This window comes from Homalodisca vitripennis, chromosome 4, assembly GCF_021130785.1.
Source record: "Homalodisca vitripennis isolate AUS2020 chromosome 4, UT_GWSS_2.1, whole genome shotgun sequence".
Classification (NCBI taxonomy): Eukaryota; Metazoa; Arthropoda; class Insecta; order Hemiptera; family Cicadellidae; genus Homalodisca; species Homalodisca vitripennis.
Window position 1 is genome coordinate 81,587,053 of NC_060210.1, and position 19,566 is coordinate 81,606,618.

General features: G+C 31.2%; 2 protein-coding genes across 2 annotated transcripts in view; one reads left to right on the plus strand and one right to left on the minus strand.

Annotated features, from left to right (window-relative positions):
- The window catches only part of LOC124359627 (filamin-A-like), a 154,833-nt gene extending 142,656 nt beyond the window's left edge, over positions 1 to 12,177 (minus strand). Inside the window, 1 exon segment of the mRNA XM_046812528.1 lies at positions 11,761 to 12,177. Within this exon segment, the coding sequence (XP_046668484.1) occupies positions 11,761 to 12,121 (361 nt within the window). The 5' untranslated portion in view covers positions 12,122 to 12,177.
- On the plus strand, positions 987 to 2,773 carry LOC124359629. The gene has a single exon (XM_046812531.1). It carries the CDS (start codon positions 1,783 to 1,785, stop codon positions 2,701 to 2,703), a length of 921 nt encoding a protein of 306 aa, XP_046668487.1. The 5' UTR covers positions 987 to 1,782; the 3' UTR covers positions 2,704 to 2,773.
- Positions 12,178 to 19,566: the final 7,389 nt, after the last annotated feature.

Consider the following 19,566-nt stretch of genomic DNA (forward strand, 5'->3'; position numbering starts at 1 on the left):
TCCGTTCACTCACGGTTGTAGACCTACAGTATGTTACACCTGAGCACTAAGATTCAACTCTTAAAATTACCAGGTCAGTGGCTCTAGCTGGTCCAGACTTGTCCCTTCACTCACGGCTGTAGACCTACAGTATGTTACACCTGAGCACTAAGATTCAAACATTAAAATGTATGTAGTACGAAAGGTACACGGCTATAAATTTCACAACAGTTTACATTATATTGTAAACATTAAACTGGTATTAAGTAAATAAACTGTTGAAGAATACAGCTGATGCCAATACGATTGTTGTGCTTATATTTCAGCCAAAAGACAATTTCAAATTTCAATGAGACCTCGTTCTTGTTTACGTAGAGAAGGAGTGCAGTCAACACTGTACACAGTCTTAATTTAGGTTCAATTACTAAACGCATTCATTTATTTGTCCGACTTCATATCAATTACTTTGTACTCAATAACTTATTATCAAGAGAGAGCCCTAGGAGCCAAATACGTTGACTTAAGTTCGCTGTAAATGTTCTCTTGGATCAGATGTGTGTGCGAGGTCAGTCTGCGACTTAGGTAAAGCACCGAATCTCTTACACTTTCAATTTACGGTGATATAAGTATTGTTTAGTGATATAAGTAGAGTAAAGGTGATGTGAACTCATTAAGTTAGAATCCACTGTATGTGTAAAGATTTATTTCCTCCTTGCTTCAGAAACCCTTGGTGATGTAATTGAAAAATGTAGGAAAAGGTTCCAGGATAATATGAAGGTTTTTAGAGAGATAACACGGAAGAGGAAACAGGGGACACGACTACCGTTTCATGTTGAAGCGTAAGTACTTCAAGTCCAAAAATAATACGAAAATGAAGTTTCGATTCATAAGGAACTAATTTTTAAAAACTAGCCTCGATTATGATGCGACTAGTTTGTAATCTTCATATCGAGTTTCATTCAGAGCTTGTTTACACGTATTACTCACGTGTAAGACAAAGTAATATCTTAAAGAAAATATGTCATTCTCTAGTGATTTGTATCGTAAGAGTGTTGACTGTACTGTAGTAGAGCTAGCGGAGACCAGAGCAATCAGCCCAGCAATGATGTAGATCTCTGATTGTTGAACGGACAGGAAATGACATGTAGTAAGCTAGAGCCGGTTTCACAACCATTACACAATCGATTCTATAGGTCATGTAGGCTTTAAATAGTCTATTTTACATTACAATAAACTGAAGTGTAATAAAACCTATTCACTTCACTCTCCTGTAGTATGCTACATAATTTTGCCAAAGAGTATTCAACAAATTCAACCAATGCTTTTGTCATATAAGGCTCGTACAAAGATGTAGTCCTCGGACTGATACAAATTGTGACGTCATGGCCTTGACACCTACCGGAGAGGTGCAACTTCGACAAACAATCCATTGAAGCGTAGCCATGTCCGGCGTGTTAATATTTATTTAGACATTTTTATGTTTTGAAAACGCGGCGATTTCCATATGACTTGTTGTTTGTGACAGGCGACAACTGATCACGCCATGTAAACATTACAGTTTGTATCAATTTTTTCCAATCCAATACAGTGTTTATTTTTAGGAAAGACAGGTTAATCAGTGATTTGTTGACAAGCAATAAAATGTTTAACGATTACATAAACTATGTGCATTCAAAATGGTTCAAGAAAGGTTTGCAATTTGTGTGTTAGTGTGTTGAATGAGAATACAATTCAAGTGGGATTTTCCACACCATTACGCGGGATAGATTAGCCTGACCTCGGTGTCGACATTTTTTAAATGAAATGGCTTTAAGTTCATTTTGCGGACTTTTAACACTGCAAGTCGGAGCTTCCATCTTAGCTGCAGTCTTCATGACCTTGGCAGCGGTTATATTAGCGGCCAACATATTTGACTACCACCACGCAGGCAATGGTTGGCCGCTCTCTTTGTTACTCATGATACTGTTCGTCGTCGGTCTGATCATCATCGCCCTCCTCATGTTCGCCTCATCGTATGCGGAGAGCAGGACCCTCGCACTGGCCGCGGTGGTTCTAATCGTTATTCTCTTCTGTTACTGGATCATACTGTGTTGTTTCTCCTTCTTCAGCGACCCACGACACACCAATTCTATTTGTATACAGACTCGCTGTCCTGAAACATTTTGGATAGCGAATTTGGGCTACAGAAAACATCCCGCGAGAAATGAGGACGAGCCGGACGCGAGGAAGAAGAGATTTATCTACGAAGATGGCATTGATACTGCTGAGCTCACAACCCTGTATGATCTGGATAAATCGATTGTAGGAAGCGTTAAATCTAATACATATGTAGTACAGAACAATACAAATAGCAACAGCGACCTGTTATCAAATGCCGATAGAGAAAGTAATGCGTTACAAAACTTTAAACATGAGCAAAAAAATACAAGTATTCAGGAGTCTGCCATTAAGTCCAAAAAACTTAATTTTCATAATTTAGCAACAGACTATGATTATCACCAATTTGTGAATAAACCATCGAATGATACAGAAGGAGATGACAAAGACTCACGATATGTTTACGGATTTGCATTTATTGGGGCTGTTTTACTTTTTGTAGCAAATGCACTGTTCCTGTTGTTTTCTGCTTTAACGATGTGGAGTTGGGCTTCAGAACTCGACTGGGCTGATTATTATATAGAAGACGAGCCTGTTGTTGTAGTGGAAGAGTCCTACGATTACTGACATATTTATTTGTTATTTTGTTCCTGACATGTATTACAGTTACTGCAATAATATAGTACTTTTCAATTAATTTAACTTCTAACTCTACGTGTTTTAAAATATTAAGTTCTGTGTAAATGTAAAATTTATTGAACCCGATTTAATTTAAATCGTGAACTATTTGAAGTTAGTATAATACTGTCTTTATTGGATTTACAACTAATAATCATGCTCACAGTAGAAGTAAAACTCGGATTCTACCTCTGATACTTAAAATGAAAAATGTTCTATTTGAGGCACTACCCACTACACAAATCAAACTCTAACACATTTTAACGACAGTTATGGTAGATTTAATCTATGATTTCCTAGGCAGTTACTGTACTTGATTTATAGTCTGACGATGAGAACAAGTTTAATTTGTGAAGTGAAATAAAGACCGAATTATCCAATGGCACGAAATATTTGTCATATAAATAATATTATTTTGTAAATTTAAGTTAGTATATTCGGATTAGTACCAACAAAGATATATTGCTGTTGCATATTAATTGCACTATTTGTAATGCATCCGCGGCAACAGGGCAAAGCAACCCAACATCTAGGCTCTTCTTCTCAATTACACAGTAATTATGAATAATTAAATAAATATTGGATCAGACTAACGTATTTGGACTGATACAAACCGAAGTCGTATGTATTTCATTTGTGTACTAAATACGTGGTTACAGTACTAAATCCTATAACTCATTTCTAGTTTTCTACAGCATGTTTTGCTTAATTCGGTCAATCTAAAATCTAAAAATTGAAAACTAGCCCTGCAAATCTTGGTTTAAAGTTGTATACACATGTTTTTAAAACATTACAAAATCCTTATTTGAAATTTGTTAGTTATTAATTTAGTAAAATATATTGCTTCGTCAATTCCTATAATATATTAATTATATGCTTAAAATTAATGTAAATGAGAAGTTAAGTAACAAATTGTATTACCAAAGTAAAAAATTACATTGTCTTCCGCGTAAACTAATTCAACAAGTGCTATTATGCTGTTAGGACTAATCGTTTGACATTTACTTTGTATTGAAAAAAACAAAAAGATCATATCGTGAGTGTTCGTGTAATCCTCGGCCCGAGCTAATCGGAATCTCCTGGAACACATTTGATGTCCGCCAACACTGCACACCCAGCAATGTCTTGTTACTTCCTTTTTTATTTGTGCGCGACTAGCGTGAGTTGACGCGTTGTTTTAGGCCTTCCAGTTTTGATGGTCTGGAGAGTATCTCCCTGATTCATTCAGCAACCACTCAACTGTCGGTTGTATCAATATCACACTAATTATCGCAACGATCTACAAAGGATTTCGTGGCAACGGACTCGATTGATTCCGTGTCTGTTTGTAATGGTCGCACAGAAACATCAGATTATAATGTCAAGTGATATCTTTTCTGGAGCGAGAACTTATAAGACCTTCCACACTGTTGATTGATCTTAAGGCAATACTCTACATTTCACTAGAAACTCTCTTTTATCAGCCATAGGTCTCTCACTATGGTTCACACTTGCTTCGCCAGCTATTGGTTCTTTTCACTTTTATGGAGATGGCTGCAATGTGCACTTCGGCTTTCCCGATTTCAAGCCTCTGTCTCATCAGAGCAAGGGTATTTTTGGCAACAACTCTCTATCTGTCCAGCCTAGGGGCTACATCTTTCCGTTATAGCTAAATAGTGTTCCATGTTGGCCATCTCAAATGGACTACAGAAGAATTAGTTGAAGGGATAAATTGCATAACTTTATCAGACTCTGCCTCTTATCCAGTATGAGGAACTGTGCAATAAAATATGTTTAAATATCTTCAAACACAAGGTATACAACAAATTGAAGGTTACAAGTTAAATCTTGAAATTTACATATGAAAAGGTGGTTTGTGTTTAAATTAAAGCTTATTTAAATCCTAAAGTTACAGTGACAGAAAATTATCCAGTTTTAAAATTTTGGCTATGAAATTAGAGCACTGTGTATTTACTTTAAACATTCTAAGCTATACGCAGAAACTATTTCAGATGAGAAAAATAAATTCATGAAGCACCAAAACTGATTAATGTTGTTTAAATAATCAAATACTGGTTATTTACCTCTTTTAATTCATACTATAATAAAGAACTTTTAACTCTCTTTTAATTTCTAATCAAATGCATTCATCTTGATTACTTATACACTCGATTGTTTTACTTTATAACTTTTGGCAAATATTATTTTACAGACCAAATATATTGTAAGAAAAAAATATTGAAATGTGCAATAGTACCTTTTTGTTTTGGAGGTAATATTCATTTTGGTAAAAATCTTTAATCAATCAAATTTAATATTAACTTAATTTAATAAAGCATCCATAAAAGTCTCAGAGTGCTCACAGAGACAAATAGTATATTAATTATAAAAAATTTTGGCACAGATATTTAACTCTTGTAATAATTATTTCTAACAGTTAAAAAATTGATATTGTATAAAAATCAAATATTTAAGGTACCAAACAAACAAAATTTAAATTTTTTTATATCTTTATTTAGTTCTTTTTGAATGTTTAAAAAAAAGAGGAAGAGGATTGAAAGTTTAAAAGTATATCTTTAAATATTTTAAGATTATGTTTTCAGAGTTCATATCGTTTTGAGCAGTCTACCGTGCACAGCTCCACCCCTTGTTATAGAAGTATTTATACAAAGCTATTACTGTGTAATATTTTATTTTGGATTTTCAACAGTACATTGGAGACATAATTGAGTATCCAAAAATGAATGGGAGCACGCCTAAGAAATTATAAACTAGGAAACAAAAGTTTAGTTTTATCAGATGGGAAAGGACTCAAAGATGCTGGTAGACTTACCTACAAGGTCATAGGTCAACTTCAAGGATACTATGAAGCAGCTATAAGATTTAATCAATCAAATATTGATAGAATGTCAAGGGCTATTTGGGCAATCTGGTGCCATAAAGCCTCAAATGATGATAATCCTCAGCAAGGTCTGTGCCCTCTCCCATCAGACATGTGGTGTTCTTTCTGTAAAGCTGAAGTAGCAGGTACTGTAGTTAATTACATTTTTAAAGTACTTTCAAAGCCCAAACTTCTCAGAAAATGCCTTTATGGGAAGACGCAAAACGTCAATGAGGCGTTCAACAACGTGCTGAGGACAAGGTGTCCAAAAAATGTTTTAGTTGGCAGACATACACTAAAGTTCGGAACATATGACGCAAAAGCTACTTTCAATGATGGAAAATTAAGTAGGATTATAGTTTTAGAACACCTTGGAATAAGGAACATAGGATCTAACACCATTTGGGTGCTACAACTGGACAGTGAGCGAATGAAGCGAGCGGAGATCATGGAGTGGAATGCTACGAAGGAAGCCAGACTGAAGAAAAGAAGGAGAAATATTGTGCAAGATGGAGTAGAAGAAGGATACGTACCAGGAGGATATTAAAGGTGATTGTAACTTAAATTCAACTAAATTGTCTGTTGTTTCAATAAAGAAGTGTAGGCCTATTTTAATCGTGTTTCCCAGAAATATTGGTTTTAAAATAAAAATGACCCGTTATTTCAGAAACTGTACAAAATATCTTGACAAAATTCTTACCACTTAGGTGATACTGTGATCCTAATTTATGCCTCAATCTATTATATAAAATTTTTTATTGTGAAAAATATAGAGATTATAATTTTTATTTTATTTACAAAAATGTATTTGTTACAATACAGACATAATTGAGGATCCGTAATATCACAAAGACATATATAACAGATGGGGAAAATTTCAGAACTAAGCTATAACAATTGCTGAGACATCGGGTCAAAAGCATAGACATTTTTAACATGGGCGAGATATGAGCATGTAACTTACATTAAGTATTTATTATTATTACATTGAAATGCACGAAATAGCATCAACAATAACAAAACCCTTAATGAAGAACCAAAGCTACTTTATGAATTTGATATGAAGTAACAACATAAATAATTGTAACATTTTGAATACTATAGCTCAATTGTCATTGTCTGTAGAAACAAAGCTTTTTGTAATTAATTAAAAAAAAATTATAAAAATATAATTACAGGTCTACAGTTAATGCGATTTCAAGTATTTACAAACTCTGCGCGTAAATGACAGTATGATTGATAGACGTAATAATGGCTTAATTAAAAAAAGTAATGACATAAACAAAAGTAAAGTTCATATGCATAATACGTAGATGACACAAAATATATTATCGTACGTGCTTAATAGAAATTATTAATGTGTAATGTACCAATTTTATTTTATAACAGTTGAAATATGATATTATGTGTATGGGCATATATTCTCTCCTACAGAAAATTAATATTATAAATAAATAAATATATATATATATATATATATATATATATATATATATATATATATATATATATATATATATATATGGTATTATCATAATACCAGCCATACGGAACTAAAATCATCATAGATAGAAATAGATCAGCTGATTATCTGAAAGTGTTTATATTTTACTCTGCACTTACAAATTTCAAAAGAGAGAAGGTTATGTTTCATCTTATTAAATCAGCTGTAATTTAACCCTCTCTCTAAATCCATTTGATAGTTTATTAATTAGTTCTTATGTACATAAGAATAGATAGACACATTGTAGATAAATAACAAAATCAAAATATGTTTTTATCATCATTCTGCTGTGTATTAAGCTTACAAGTGGGAGCTTCAGTTTTAGCTAGTGTATTTATAACTTTGGCAAGTGTTATTTTTATAGCAAACATTTTTTATTTTACTGATGGCTCTGAAGAAACATCTAAAAACGCGTCATCAGATGAATCAGAAGAAGGAGGCTGGCCAACAGAAACACTGTTGATTATTATTGTGTTTATTATTCTTCTGATTGTTGTTGGGATATTGGCATTTTTCTCTTCATTAAATGAGAGCAGAATTGCGGCATTGTTAGCTCTGCTCCTTATTGTTATTCTTTTGGTGTTCTGGTTAGTGCTATGCATTTATTCATTTTATAACGATCCAGACTCAAATGTGAATGTGTGTGTTGCAACCCATTGTCCAGAAACATTTTGGCTTGCAAACCTTGATTATAAACGATCAAGAAATGGATTGTCAAATAAAACATCTTTAAAAGTAGATAAAATAAAGAAATTTCCTGTAAAAGACAAAGAGGATTTATATGAACAGAGAAATGAACTGTTTCAACAATACGAAACAACATTTGACACTCCATTTAATATGTTTTCTTCAGTAAAAGACAACTTTTCTGATAACATTATGGAAAGATATTATGTGTTGCACAAGACAGAAATCGACAAAGATTTTAAGACAAACTTTAAAAAAAGTCAAAATCTATTCCCAAACAATGATATACAAAGATACTCAGAATTATACTTTTTAAGTAATAAAACTAACAAAAATGAGAAAAAAGATAAAAAATCTCGTTACAAACATGGATTTCATTTTATTGCAGCTATTTTACTGTTTTTTATTAACCTGATATTTCTTGTCTATTCTGCTCTGGTCATGTGGAGCTGGGCTGATGAACTTAAGTGGGCAGACTACTACATTGAGGATGAGACAATATGGTATTATTGATCTATACATTTAGTTATTTAGATTTTAAAATATATTAAAAGTTTGTGTAGCTAAACTTGTTCTTTCTTCATGATACTAAATAAAAGATTTTCCCACATACAATCATAAAGCTGCCCAATCATTTAAGAGACATTCCAATTTTATACACATTACAATATACATATGGACTGCAGGTCAAGTATGATTGAAGCCTTAAATCTAGTAAAAAGTAATAACTATCTTGCCATGAACTACCTTTAGTCAGTTAAAAAAGATATAGTGCAATTATATTAAATTAATGCTCCTTCAAAGTGGATTGGGCCAGCCCCTTTATCCTGGTGTTGAATGGAAGTAGTCTATTTTACTGTGAGTGCATTAATTAACAAAGTCAAACAGTTAACTGGCTGATTAGGATCATAATTTTACATGAGAAACAGTGTTGATTATTATTTGTTTCAAATTTTATAAGTTTCAATATTTGGAATCATAATTTACTCATTTTTATTACTCTCAAGAGCATAAGAATCTTTGTATCTATTATTATCTATGTTATCTTTTTAAAACATGAGAAATCACCTCAACTAAAGCCATCAACAAAACTCAAGTGCTGAAAACTGGGAATTGAATAAATGAACAATAAATAAGACAAGAAAATTCATGTATTTAATTAATTAATTCGTGTGAATCGTATTAATCCCAACTTTCCTATTAAGTTTTGTGAGAATGTTTGTTTGTTAGTGGCAGAAACTGGGTCTGATTGAGTAAAAATCCTTTAAATTTAAAAAGTGTGGCCCTAAAACATCAACTTTTAATAATTATAACAAACACTAAGCCAAATTAATTTGGTATAATACTAGTATTGAACATGCATCAATATTGAAATTAATTTCATTAAAGAACTATCTTATATACTTTGCTTGCAATAACTATTGTAGCTATTTAGTTGAAAAGGAACACAATTCTAATTATTATTCTGTCAGATGAATGATGCATAGCTTGATCATTAACAAGCCCATACCTTTTACAACCAGTCTTATTAGAATCTAAGCTGATCAGTCCTCAAAAATTTCAATGAATCAACAACCTGGCCTAGATTGATCAAAATGCACACTACTGCTTGTCTACAGCACAAAGTATAACGTGTAATAATTTTCTTTAAGAATTCCTCTAATTTTGAGAATAGTCTTGTGCTATATTAGGATAAAACCACAGAAATAAACAGTTGGTGTTTTGAAATTGTTATTCAATTTTTACAAGAAACTCTTCTTTACATAATTCTTTAATAGATTTTTAACACCATACCTTTTTAACACCAACAGTCATATTTTAAAACATGTTAACTTGCAGCTGGATAGCAGGACTTGGCCACTATACCAGTTGTCTCTATTAGATTTCGTTTGACAGGTATTTGGTCGTATGATCTACAATGTTTGTTTGGTTATTAAAACATATATGTGAAAGAAACGGCCAAATACTGAATGATAGAATTGTAAAAAGTAAGTAGTGGTAGCGCATTAACCCAACAAGTGAAAGACCTGGGTTCAAGCCCCAACGAAGCAAGTACCTACTTTTTGTTAATATATATAATTTAATTTCAATAAATTAAATACACACACTAATATTGACATTACTTCATTGGTTGCTTCTCCAAAGACAAATCCTGATTCTGTGTGGGAGTGTCTGTCTTCCAACCATTGGATGAAATTCCTTTTTAAAGTCCTGTGCGGTCCCGACTTATTATCCTTTTGAAGGTCGTTATAGAAGAGCACACTTTGTATAATGGCTTTTTAGAGAAGAGGCCCAAATGGTATAAGGTAGGATGAAGTTTATTGCATTGCAGATGCTTTATTGGTGCATATTCTGGAACTGGAGATGTTATTTTTTATTGGTGCATATTCAGGAACTGGATATGTTATATCAATGTGTGTGGCATGTTACGTATGACATATGTGCGTGCGTGTGTTCATGAGGATCTTCAACTCTTGATGACAATTGCATACATTGGTGAGCTACAAATAGATAAAAATATACTGTCTTGGAAGTGGATAAGTCAGCTGTTTCATTCTGTAGATAACATATATTCCAATATTGAGTTGTTTGCATAGATAGTCTATATGTGGCTTAGGTTAGACCTTTTATTGAAAGTAAATACCAAACTATTTAGTGGTTGTTCATTCTTAAGTTCTGGTAAACCTCCTCTCTCCTAAGCAATACAGCATCTGTACACTTCTATTTGAATTTAGTACTAGGTTGTCTTTAACTATATTATATTCTGTTTTTGTTTTAATGTTGAAATCTTATAATGGTGTTATCTTCATACATGACTATCTGACAGAGATTTAAAAAAATAGGCATATCAGATTGATATAAGTAAAAAAAATAACTGGTAATTGAGGTATACCTCTTCTTACTGGTATGCAATCTGACTGAATTCTTAGCATTGTGTAATTGATGAATGCTCGAGTTCTACAAGTATCTCACTAAGGTAGCTTTGAGACCAGCTTGCTATACTATTGATGTATAGCTTTCTCAATTTTTTCTCTTAGCTGTGATCTGGGCAGTTGGAAGGCCTTTACAGAGCTATTTACGTAAAATATTTTACTAGGCTGGGTGAATTGTTTTTCTTATTTTTGTAAACCATTTTTTGTAAGTCCGAAACCATTTATTACTTTTTGCTTGACTCAGATTAATATTTGTATTGTGAGAAATGTGCCCAAGCTGGATGGAATTATAACTCGGGTCCTTGGTGATTTTGTCACTGTAGGACTACCAGTTACGTTAAAATGATCAAGGTTTTTGACCTAAGTTTATCCAATTAAGAATATCACTGGTTAGGTGACGTCCTCTTTAATTTACTAAGGGGTATCATAGTGTTGATATAAATGAAGTTTCTTCATGCATAGAGTTTCCAATAAGACTGATTGAACTTAATTCAGTGGTGTGTATAGAAAACTATTTCGTGGTTGGTGACATACTGGGTGGTTTAGGAGATATAAAATATCCTCAAAAAATGGGGGCTTAGGAATCTTCACCTAGGAAATTGTTGAGCTTTAAGACCTCATAAATGTGTTTAAGCTTAAAAGAAAGTACTTGGTCCAATTTTAATGTGTTGTCTTTCAAACTTAGGGGGAGGGGTGCTTGAACCCCCTTATATATACCCCTGACATGATTTGTCTCTACAAATCATTTAATTTGGTAACAATCATTTGTATCAGCCAAAGTGGTCCATTATTTTTTCTTATATCTATTTTCACATAAATAAATACTGAAATCTGTTTATATAAATGTCATATACAAATTATTATTATCATATATTGCTCCAAAAATATTTGAAATTTAATTATATACTTCATTTAACGAACTCATCAAATTAAATTAAACGTACACTAACGTTGAAAGTTTGAAATAAACTTTTCGTAAGTTGGTAGTCTTGTTTTGACTTTGACAAAGTAAACAAACTTACCAATGTTGACAAGTTTGACACCATCTTCTGAGACAGCTGTTAAAGCGGATGTTACGTTCTCTAAGTACTGATGTTGATTTGCCGGTCTTTTGATCCATGATGGTCGTAATTTCCTTTTCTGCAGGACTTCAACAAGAGCACACAATCGCGTTCCATCACAAAAATCACTTGCAAGGTCCCGCACCTCCATTCCGACACTTCGTAAATGTTCGTTTACCCAATTTCGAAAAGTATTGGCTTGAATTTCAACCCAAAGGTCTTCATGTCCTTTAATTGCCATTCCTTTTGCTGCATGTCCTTCAGGGCTTCGCGCTACAAGTCCTATTTGGGAAATTCTTAACTGTTCTCCCGTCACCGCCATGTTACAGCACCTCTTCACTGCGAGGCGTGTTGAACGTTTCTGACTATGAGTCTACTTCTGCTAGGCCATGAGCGGTACTAACGTCGTCTGCATTTGAGTTAATACAAAATCACGCCACGCATCAAACTGAGCGCAGCACAATACAAGCGGGTACAGCAGACAATAACACGGAGTTGGTTATGTACTGCTATATAGCACCCAGATCTAGTTAAATCGGATTCATACATTATTATATCTTATTCATTATATACTTTATCATTTAATAAATCCAAAGTTCATTATACCAAAAAATATATTTTTTCTTTTACAACAATTGATTACGATCATTATGGACAATACACAGTAATATCAGATATTAGCTTGTCAGATGAGTGTAAAACTAATATTGGGGTACAATAACATCATTGTTATATATTTAATTACTTAAAGAAGCAAATTAATTAACGTTATTAGTTAACATAATGTATTAATTTATACAACTTCAATTCAAAACTGATACATTCATTTAAAAACGTGGTTATAATATACATAAAAAAAATATGAAAGTAGAATATTTTCTCAGTAAAACTACATGAAAATGAGGAAAGAGTGTTCTTGAATTATTTAATTTTGAATATAATATAACAATGTAGTAATTAAGCAAATATGTATTGTATAAAATTAGAAGCCATAAAAAATAAACATTACCAATAAAAAATATTAAAACATTCAATTTATTAAACCTTTTGTTACAAATTTGGTTATTAGTTCCCCTGGTCAGGTTTACCCATTTAGTTATGTTTTGAAACTCTCAGCTCATTTCAGAGTTTTCCAGTTTAAAAAATAATCTTATTAAGCTATAGTTTGTGTTGTGTGTTATCTTATTTTATAATCTTGAAATCTTCTGTTTAAATGAGCTTCAATGTTAGTAAAAATGATTATTTTAATTTTGATTTGAAATTTTTGTATGAATTTTAGTTTGCCTTAATATAGAAAATATCTCATCATGTTTCTTCCAATCTATTCATTTTATTGATCAACATGTTCATTAATATTTTTATGAATTGATACAAACATGTATAGTGGCTGTCTCAAAAATCCCACCTTAAATTTTGGATGGTTGAGATTTTTCAAAATTTCTTTGAGAATATGTAATAAAATCTGCTGAGTACCTTTTTTATGAAATTTAAGTTACCCCTACTATCTGAAAATGGACAGCAATCAACATTTTTAAATACTGTCCATTACATTAGTAAATTCTCTACTGTTTAAAAGTTAAGACAGGGGTAGTACTTTTGGGATACTCTATATAATATTATTAATTACATAATAAATTATATTATGCACAAGATGGGTTTTAGACATGTATGCATGATTACTGCACTTATTTAGTTGTTTAATAATGTTTTAGTTCTTAACATTATATTCACAATAAATAGCTTTACCAGACTTTCAATATATTTAACAAATGCGTTGGTGAATGTCTGATAACATGACACTGGCAGTAAAAGGGTTAAAGTACTCATACATAATTTCGAATAAAACTAAATGTTAGAAATCCAGGACCATGCATTGGACCAATAAAATAACAAATACAATCCATGTGCTTTATCAGACATGTTGAATATGTATTCTTGATTGTGTACACAATAATAAGATTGTGAGCATCAAATAAATTGATTAAAATGCATAAAATATAAATGTATAGTATTTATTTATTACATAAAATTATGAAAATTGCATTATGACTGTGGTTGTTGTGGGATTGATTTTGAAATATGTATATTTTACAATTAAACTACATGTGTTCACAAAATCTTGCCCACTCTTCTCTTTAAACTTTTCAACAAGTATAATATAAACTTATACTTCAATAAACAATATTGAGGCGGTAACTGTAATAAGTGCCTATAGTTAAAAATCTTGTTTCGAGATATCAGCTGTTAAAGTTTTCACACGCGTAATAAGATTGATCCTAAGAGTAATCAAACAATTAATTTTATTATAATGCCTACTACTTTCAATTGAAATTTAAAAGCTTTTTATCTTAACAGTTCGGTTTTATAACTCTAAAAAAGGGAAGTGTGTTGTAGGCCCTTTGATCGCAGAGACACATCTGTGATCACTTTTATTATTCTCAGCTATAACGCTTTTCATTTTTCAGCAGTTGGAAACACTACATTTCTATGGCAAGAGTTAACAGCTAAAACAAACAAAAGTTTTAGAATTAATAAGAATAAAAAAGAAGACATAGTTTCTAAAAGTAATATTTTGGAAGATAAAGAAACTATGGATATTAATGAGGAGTTTAGAAGCATGAAAATCATCACTAATGAAATCAATAAGGAACTGGAAAATGAAGTTAATAATTTACTTATCATTATTAAAACACAAAATGAGGACCTAAATCAAGCAAATAGGCAAGTAAATGAACTCCGGAGCCATAACACTCAATTAGAGGCTCTAGTTCTAAAAAAAGAAGAAGAAATAGTACTTATAACAAAAAAAATAGCACTACTTGAAAATCAACTAAGAATTACCAATAATGGCCATAACAGCAGATGTAAGGAGTCTTCTGTGGGCAACCATAGATTTGAAATACAAAATTTGAGACATTATACACCTACATCTACTCCTAATCATATTGATGCTGCTATGAGTGAACTGCCAAAAACAGGAAACGTTAATAAGGAATTATTATTCTCTACAGTAGTAAGAAGAAGATTAAATAAAATAAATATAACACCTAAATCAACATACACTGAACCAGAAATTTCTTTTATATCTCCCAACCGCTTTGAGTCACTTAATATTATAGAGAGTGAAAGCAATAAATTGACGGGTGTTGAAATAGATGAAGTGCAAGCTACTACTATAGATACCACAGTAACAATAAAAAAACCGAAGAAAAAATTGTTAATATGTGCTGACAGCCATGGGAAAAATTTATTATGGCATGTAAATAAGAAGCAGAACCTTTATGAAGCAATTGGTTTTGTTAGACCTGATGGACGATTTGAACAGGTTCTAAATATGGAAACCATTAATAAAGAAAACTTAGGAAACGAAGACCTATGTGTAATTATCGGTGGAACTAATGATGTTGCAAGAAATGAAGGTGATAAATTCATAACTGGTATTGAAAACGTACTGAATGAAAAGAAGAGCCATAATTTTGTTATTGTAGATGTCCCTCACAGATATGATCTATCTGACTGGTCATGTGTGAACAGTGAGGTAAAAAAAGTTAATAGTAACCTTAAACAATTGAGTAAAAAATATAGTAATATTATTCTTGTAGAATCTAGTAAGGCAATGAGACAACATCACACAAGACATGGTATGCATCTCAACACTCATGGGAAAATGTGGCTTTCAGAACAAATATGTGAAGCGGTAGTAAAATATAATCAGAAAAGAATTGGGGACTCTTCATTCAAACCTCAACAACTTATAAGTGATGTAGATGTAATGAATCAGAAAGACTTGGGAAACGCATTCACTTCAGAAAATGGAAGACCAGCTTGAACAGTCACAAAACCTTATCTACAGAAGAAGTTGGCCTCAACACAAATAGATATCATAAAATAAAAAATATGTCATGTTATATAAGTAGTAAAAATGTAATAAACATTACACCACTTAATTTAGTTCACTTAAATATTCAGTCATTAAGAAAAAAAGTTGGAATGTTAGAAGTAATGTTGAATGAATTTAATTGTAATGTTGTCAGTTTAAATGAGCACTGGCTTAACTCATATGAAAAATTACTTTATGTACCTGAAGGTTTTGTTGTGGCTGACATGTATTGTAGAGAAGAACCTCATATAGGTGGGGGCTGTTCCATATTTATTAAGGAAAGCATCGATTTTGAAATACTAAATGTTAATTGTTTTTGTGTTTTAAGTATTTTTGAAGTAGTTGCTATTGTTTTAAAAAGTTACCACATAGTTTTAGTTAGTATATATCGTACTCCTCAGTCTGATAATAACTTATTCTTGACAAAATTAGACAATTTTTTAAGTTTTCTTACCAGAAGGTTTATGCCTGAATATGACTTAGTTATCACAGGTGACTTCAATGTAAATATTTCAGATAACTCACAAGAGTCTCAAAATTTTCTTAACCTTCTGACATCTTATAATTTATTTTGTTTAAACAAAAATCCTACTAGAGGATTGGCTTGTATTGACAACATCATAACTAATAATGTACATAATGTAAGTGAATGCAAAGTTTTCAAACCACATATATCAGATCATGATGGCCTTTATTGTCAGATACTTAGGGGGAATATAGAAAGCAAACAGAAAGATGCATCACCTTGTAGTTTTAGAGTGCTATCTGTAAAGGCTATCAATTCTCTTAAATACATATTAAGTGAGACTGACTGGAGCTATTTGCTCTGTGAGCGGAATGTAGAATTGCTATTTACAAATGTGTTAGGTTATCTTAGAAATACCTTTGAGCAATGCTGTCCTATAAAAACTAATAAATTCAAACATAATAAAACAAAGCAAACAAATAAGTGGTACAACAATGAGTTGAAAAAAATTAAAGAAAGAGTAATTGTATGCTATAACTTATATGTCCAATGTAATAATGATGAGTTGGACAGAAAAAAACAATTAAAAGAACTGTATCAGAAGGAAAAAAAACATTACAGATATAAAATTAATGAGGCTAAAATGTTACACAATAATGAATTTATTGCAAATTCTAAAAACAAGTGCAAAGCAGCATGGAAGGTAGTTAGAGAAGAATCTGGTGGAAACAGTAGAAATCTTGAGTGTCCAATTAAGTCTAATGATTTTAATGACTACTTCATTAATGCACCAACAGAAATGAACATTAACAAACCTATTGATGTCATGGGAGCAACCTTACTTGTAAATCAATACTATAATAATAATAATTTAATAATGCAAAATAAAACATTTGTCTGGCATGCAATAACTGAACAACAGGTAAAAGAGATTGTCAGTAATTTTAGCACATCTAATAGTGAAGACATATATGGGTTATCAAATAGAATAATCAAAGAAATCATAGATTTTATAATTAAGCCATTGGTTTTCTTATTCAATAGAGCTTTAACTGAAGGTGTGTTCCCAGATGTGTTAAAATTTACAAAGGTAATACCAATCTATAAGAAAGGAAAAAAGTCTGATCCATCAAGTTACAGACCAATATCATTAATCCCCGTAATAAGTAAAGTTTTTGAGGCATGTATTAAAGATCAATTATATAATTTTTTTGTTAATAATAATTTGCTTTGTGTTGAACAGTTTGGTTTTATACCAGGTTTGAATACAATTAAGGCCGTTGAATGTGTTATTAATTATGTTTTGAACGGTTTTGAAGATAAAATATTGACATGTGCTACTCTGATTGACCTGACCAAAGCTTTTGATTGTGTCTCTCATGAAATATTATTGGAAAAATTGCAATGTTATGGTTTGGGGGGTGTGGAACTTGGCTTAATGACATCCTATTTGTGTAACAGGAAACAAATGGTATATCAAAATAATGATGGATCTAATTTTCAATTAATGAAATCTGGTGTTCCCCAGGGATCTGTCTTGGGACCATTCCTATTTTTAATAGCAATAAATGATTTCCCAGGTAGTATACCATGCAAATCGGTATTATATGCAGACGATACTACTTTAGTTTGGAGTGGAAAAGACATGAGAAAATTGCAAATAGATCAGAATGTATCAATGAATATTGCAGAGAGCTGGTTTAAAACAAATCATTTAAATATAAATAAAAAAAAGACAGAATCAATTATTTTTTCACTAACTAAATTAACTGAAGCAGAGTCTATTAAACTACTTGGTCTATACTTAGACAGCAGTTTGAAATGGGATGTACATATAAAATACCTTTGCAAAAAGCTATCTAAAATCATTTATTTACTAAGAAAACTTAAACTGTGTGTTAGTGGTGATATGTTGGTCAATGCGTATTATGCCTTTTTTCACTCTCAGATTGTATATGGTATTACTTTATGGGGAAATAGTACTTATATGGAACAAGTTTTTAGATGGCAAAAATATGCTTTAAGGACCATAAAAGGACTGGACAATCGTGAATCTTGTTTTCCCATTTTCAAAGAATTAAAAATAATGACACTCCCATGTTTATATATATATTTCTGTCTAATAAACGTAAAAGAAAATTTGCATAAATATAAAATTAGATCTGATATACATAACTATAACACAAGAAATAACTATGCCCTAGATTTACTACCTGCTAGACTTACAAAAACAAATAACAGCATATTTTGCATGAAAAATCGATTATTTAACAAATTGCCTCAATCCGCTCACACTGTCTCTGTTAATAAATTCAAATATTGCTTGAAAAAGTAGTTAAAGGAACAAGTTTTCTACAAGGTTGATGACTATCTAGCTACTGATTATGGTAAATTTAAGGACATCTTTTACTAATTTTTAATCAAAGCTAAATTCAGATTAGATAGTTAAATGTATGTATTTTAATGAATTTTGATGTAATGTATATAGGCTATTCACTGTTCATTGTTTTAAATTTTATTAGTTTATGTTTTTAACTGTTGTCTAATTATTTATTCATAAATGTATGTCTTTTAGTCTATTAATAATTTACGTTTTTATTGTTGAAGCTATTACAGTGTAGTTTATATAGTGTTATAACTATTTATAATGTTTTATATTTGTTTTAGTTTTCACTTAAATATAGTGGTTATATAGTATGTCTTTTAATCTATTGATAATCTGTGTTTTTAATGTTAAAACTATTACAGTGTACTGTATATAGTGTTGTGGCTATTTATTATGTTATTCTACATTTATTTAAACTTTCATTTAAATATAGTAGTTACCAACAACTCAACAAGCAATAAAAAAATAAAATTATGTTGTATTGATATTGACGAAATCTATTGCATCACTGTATGATTAATGATGAATAAAATCTTGAATCTTGAAATAACACAAAGCCATATTTATATTTTAAAACACATACATGAATACATTACATCTGTGAATACATTGTACTTATTACATCTAGTCCTACAAAGAACAGTATTTAACAGCTAAAAAAATACATTCTTTTCATTAAAATGTCTGTAGTCAGCTTTTCCAGCATTAATGATGACTTTGCCATTCATACTGACTGTATCATCTACACTATATTGATTACTTTTGTCATTTGTTCATTTTTTGATAAAAACTATTTATAATTTTATTAAAATAAAGAAATAATTCTCAAATCTGTCATCGTAACTGCTTCAAAAGGAATTCTACTGACATATTTGTCAGTAGAATTTCACTTTGGTATTTAGTCATAAATTAAAATGATGTACAGAGCAGAGAGCTATATAAAAGAAACATTACTTAAGTCCCAATACTTTTGTACTTAATTTGGGAAAACTTTTGTGTTTTAAATGTGCATCTAGCTGAAAATTTTCATGAAAT

Bases quoted from the DNA above. Each gene is read 5' to 3' on its own strand.
- LOC124359629 (XM_046812531.1), top strand. From the start codon at position 1,783: ATGGCTTTAAGTTCATTTTGCGGACTTTTAACACTGCAAGTCGGAGCT.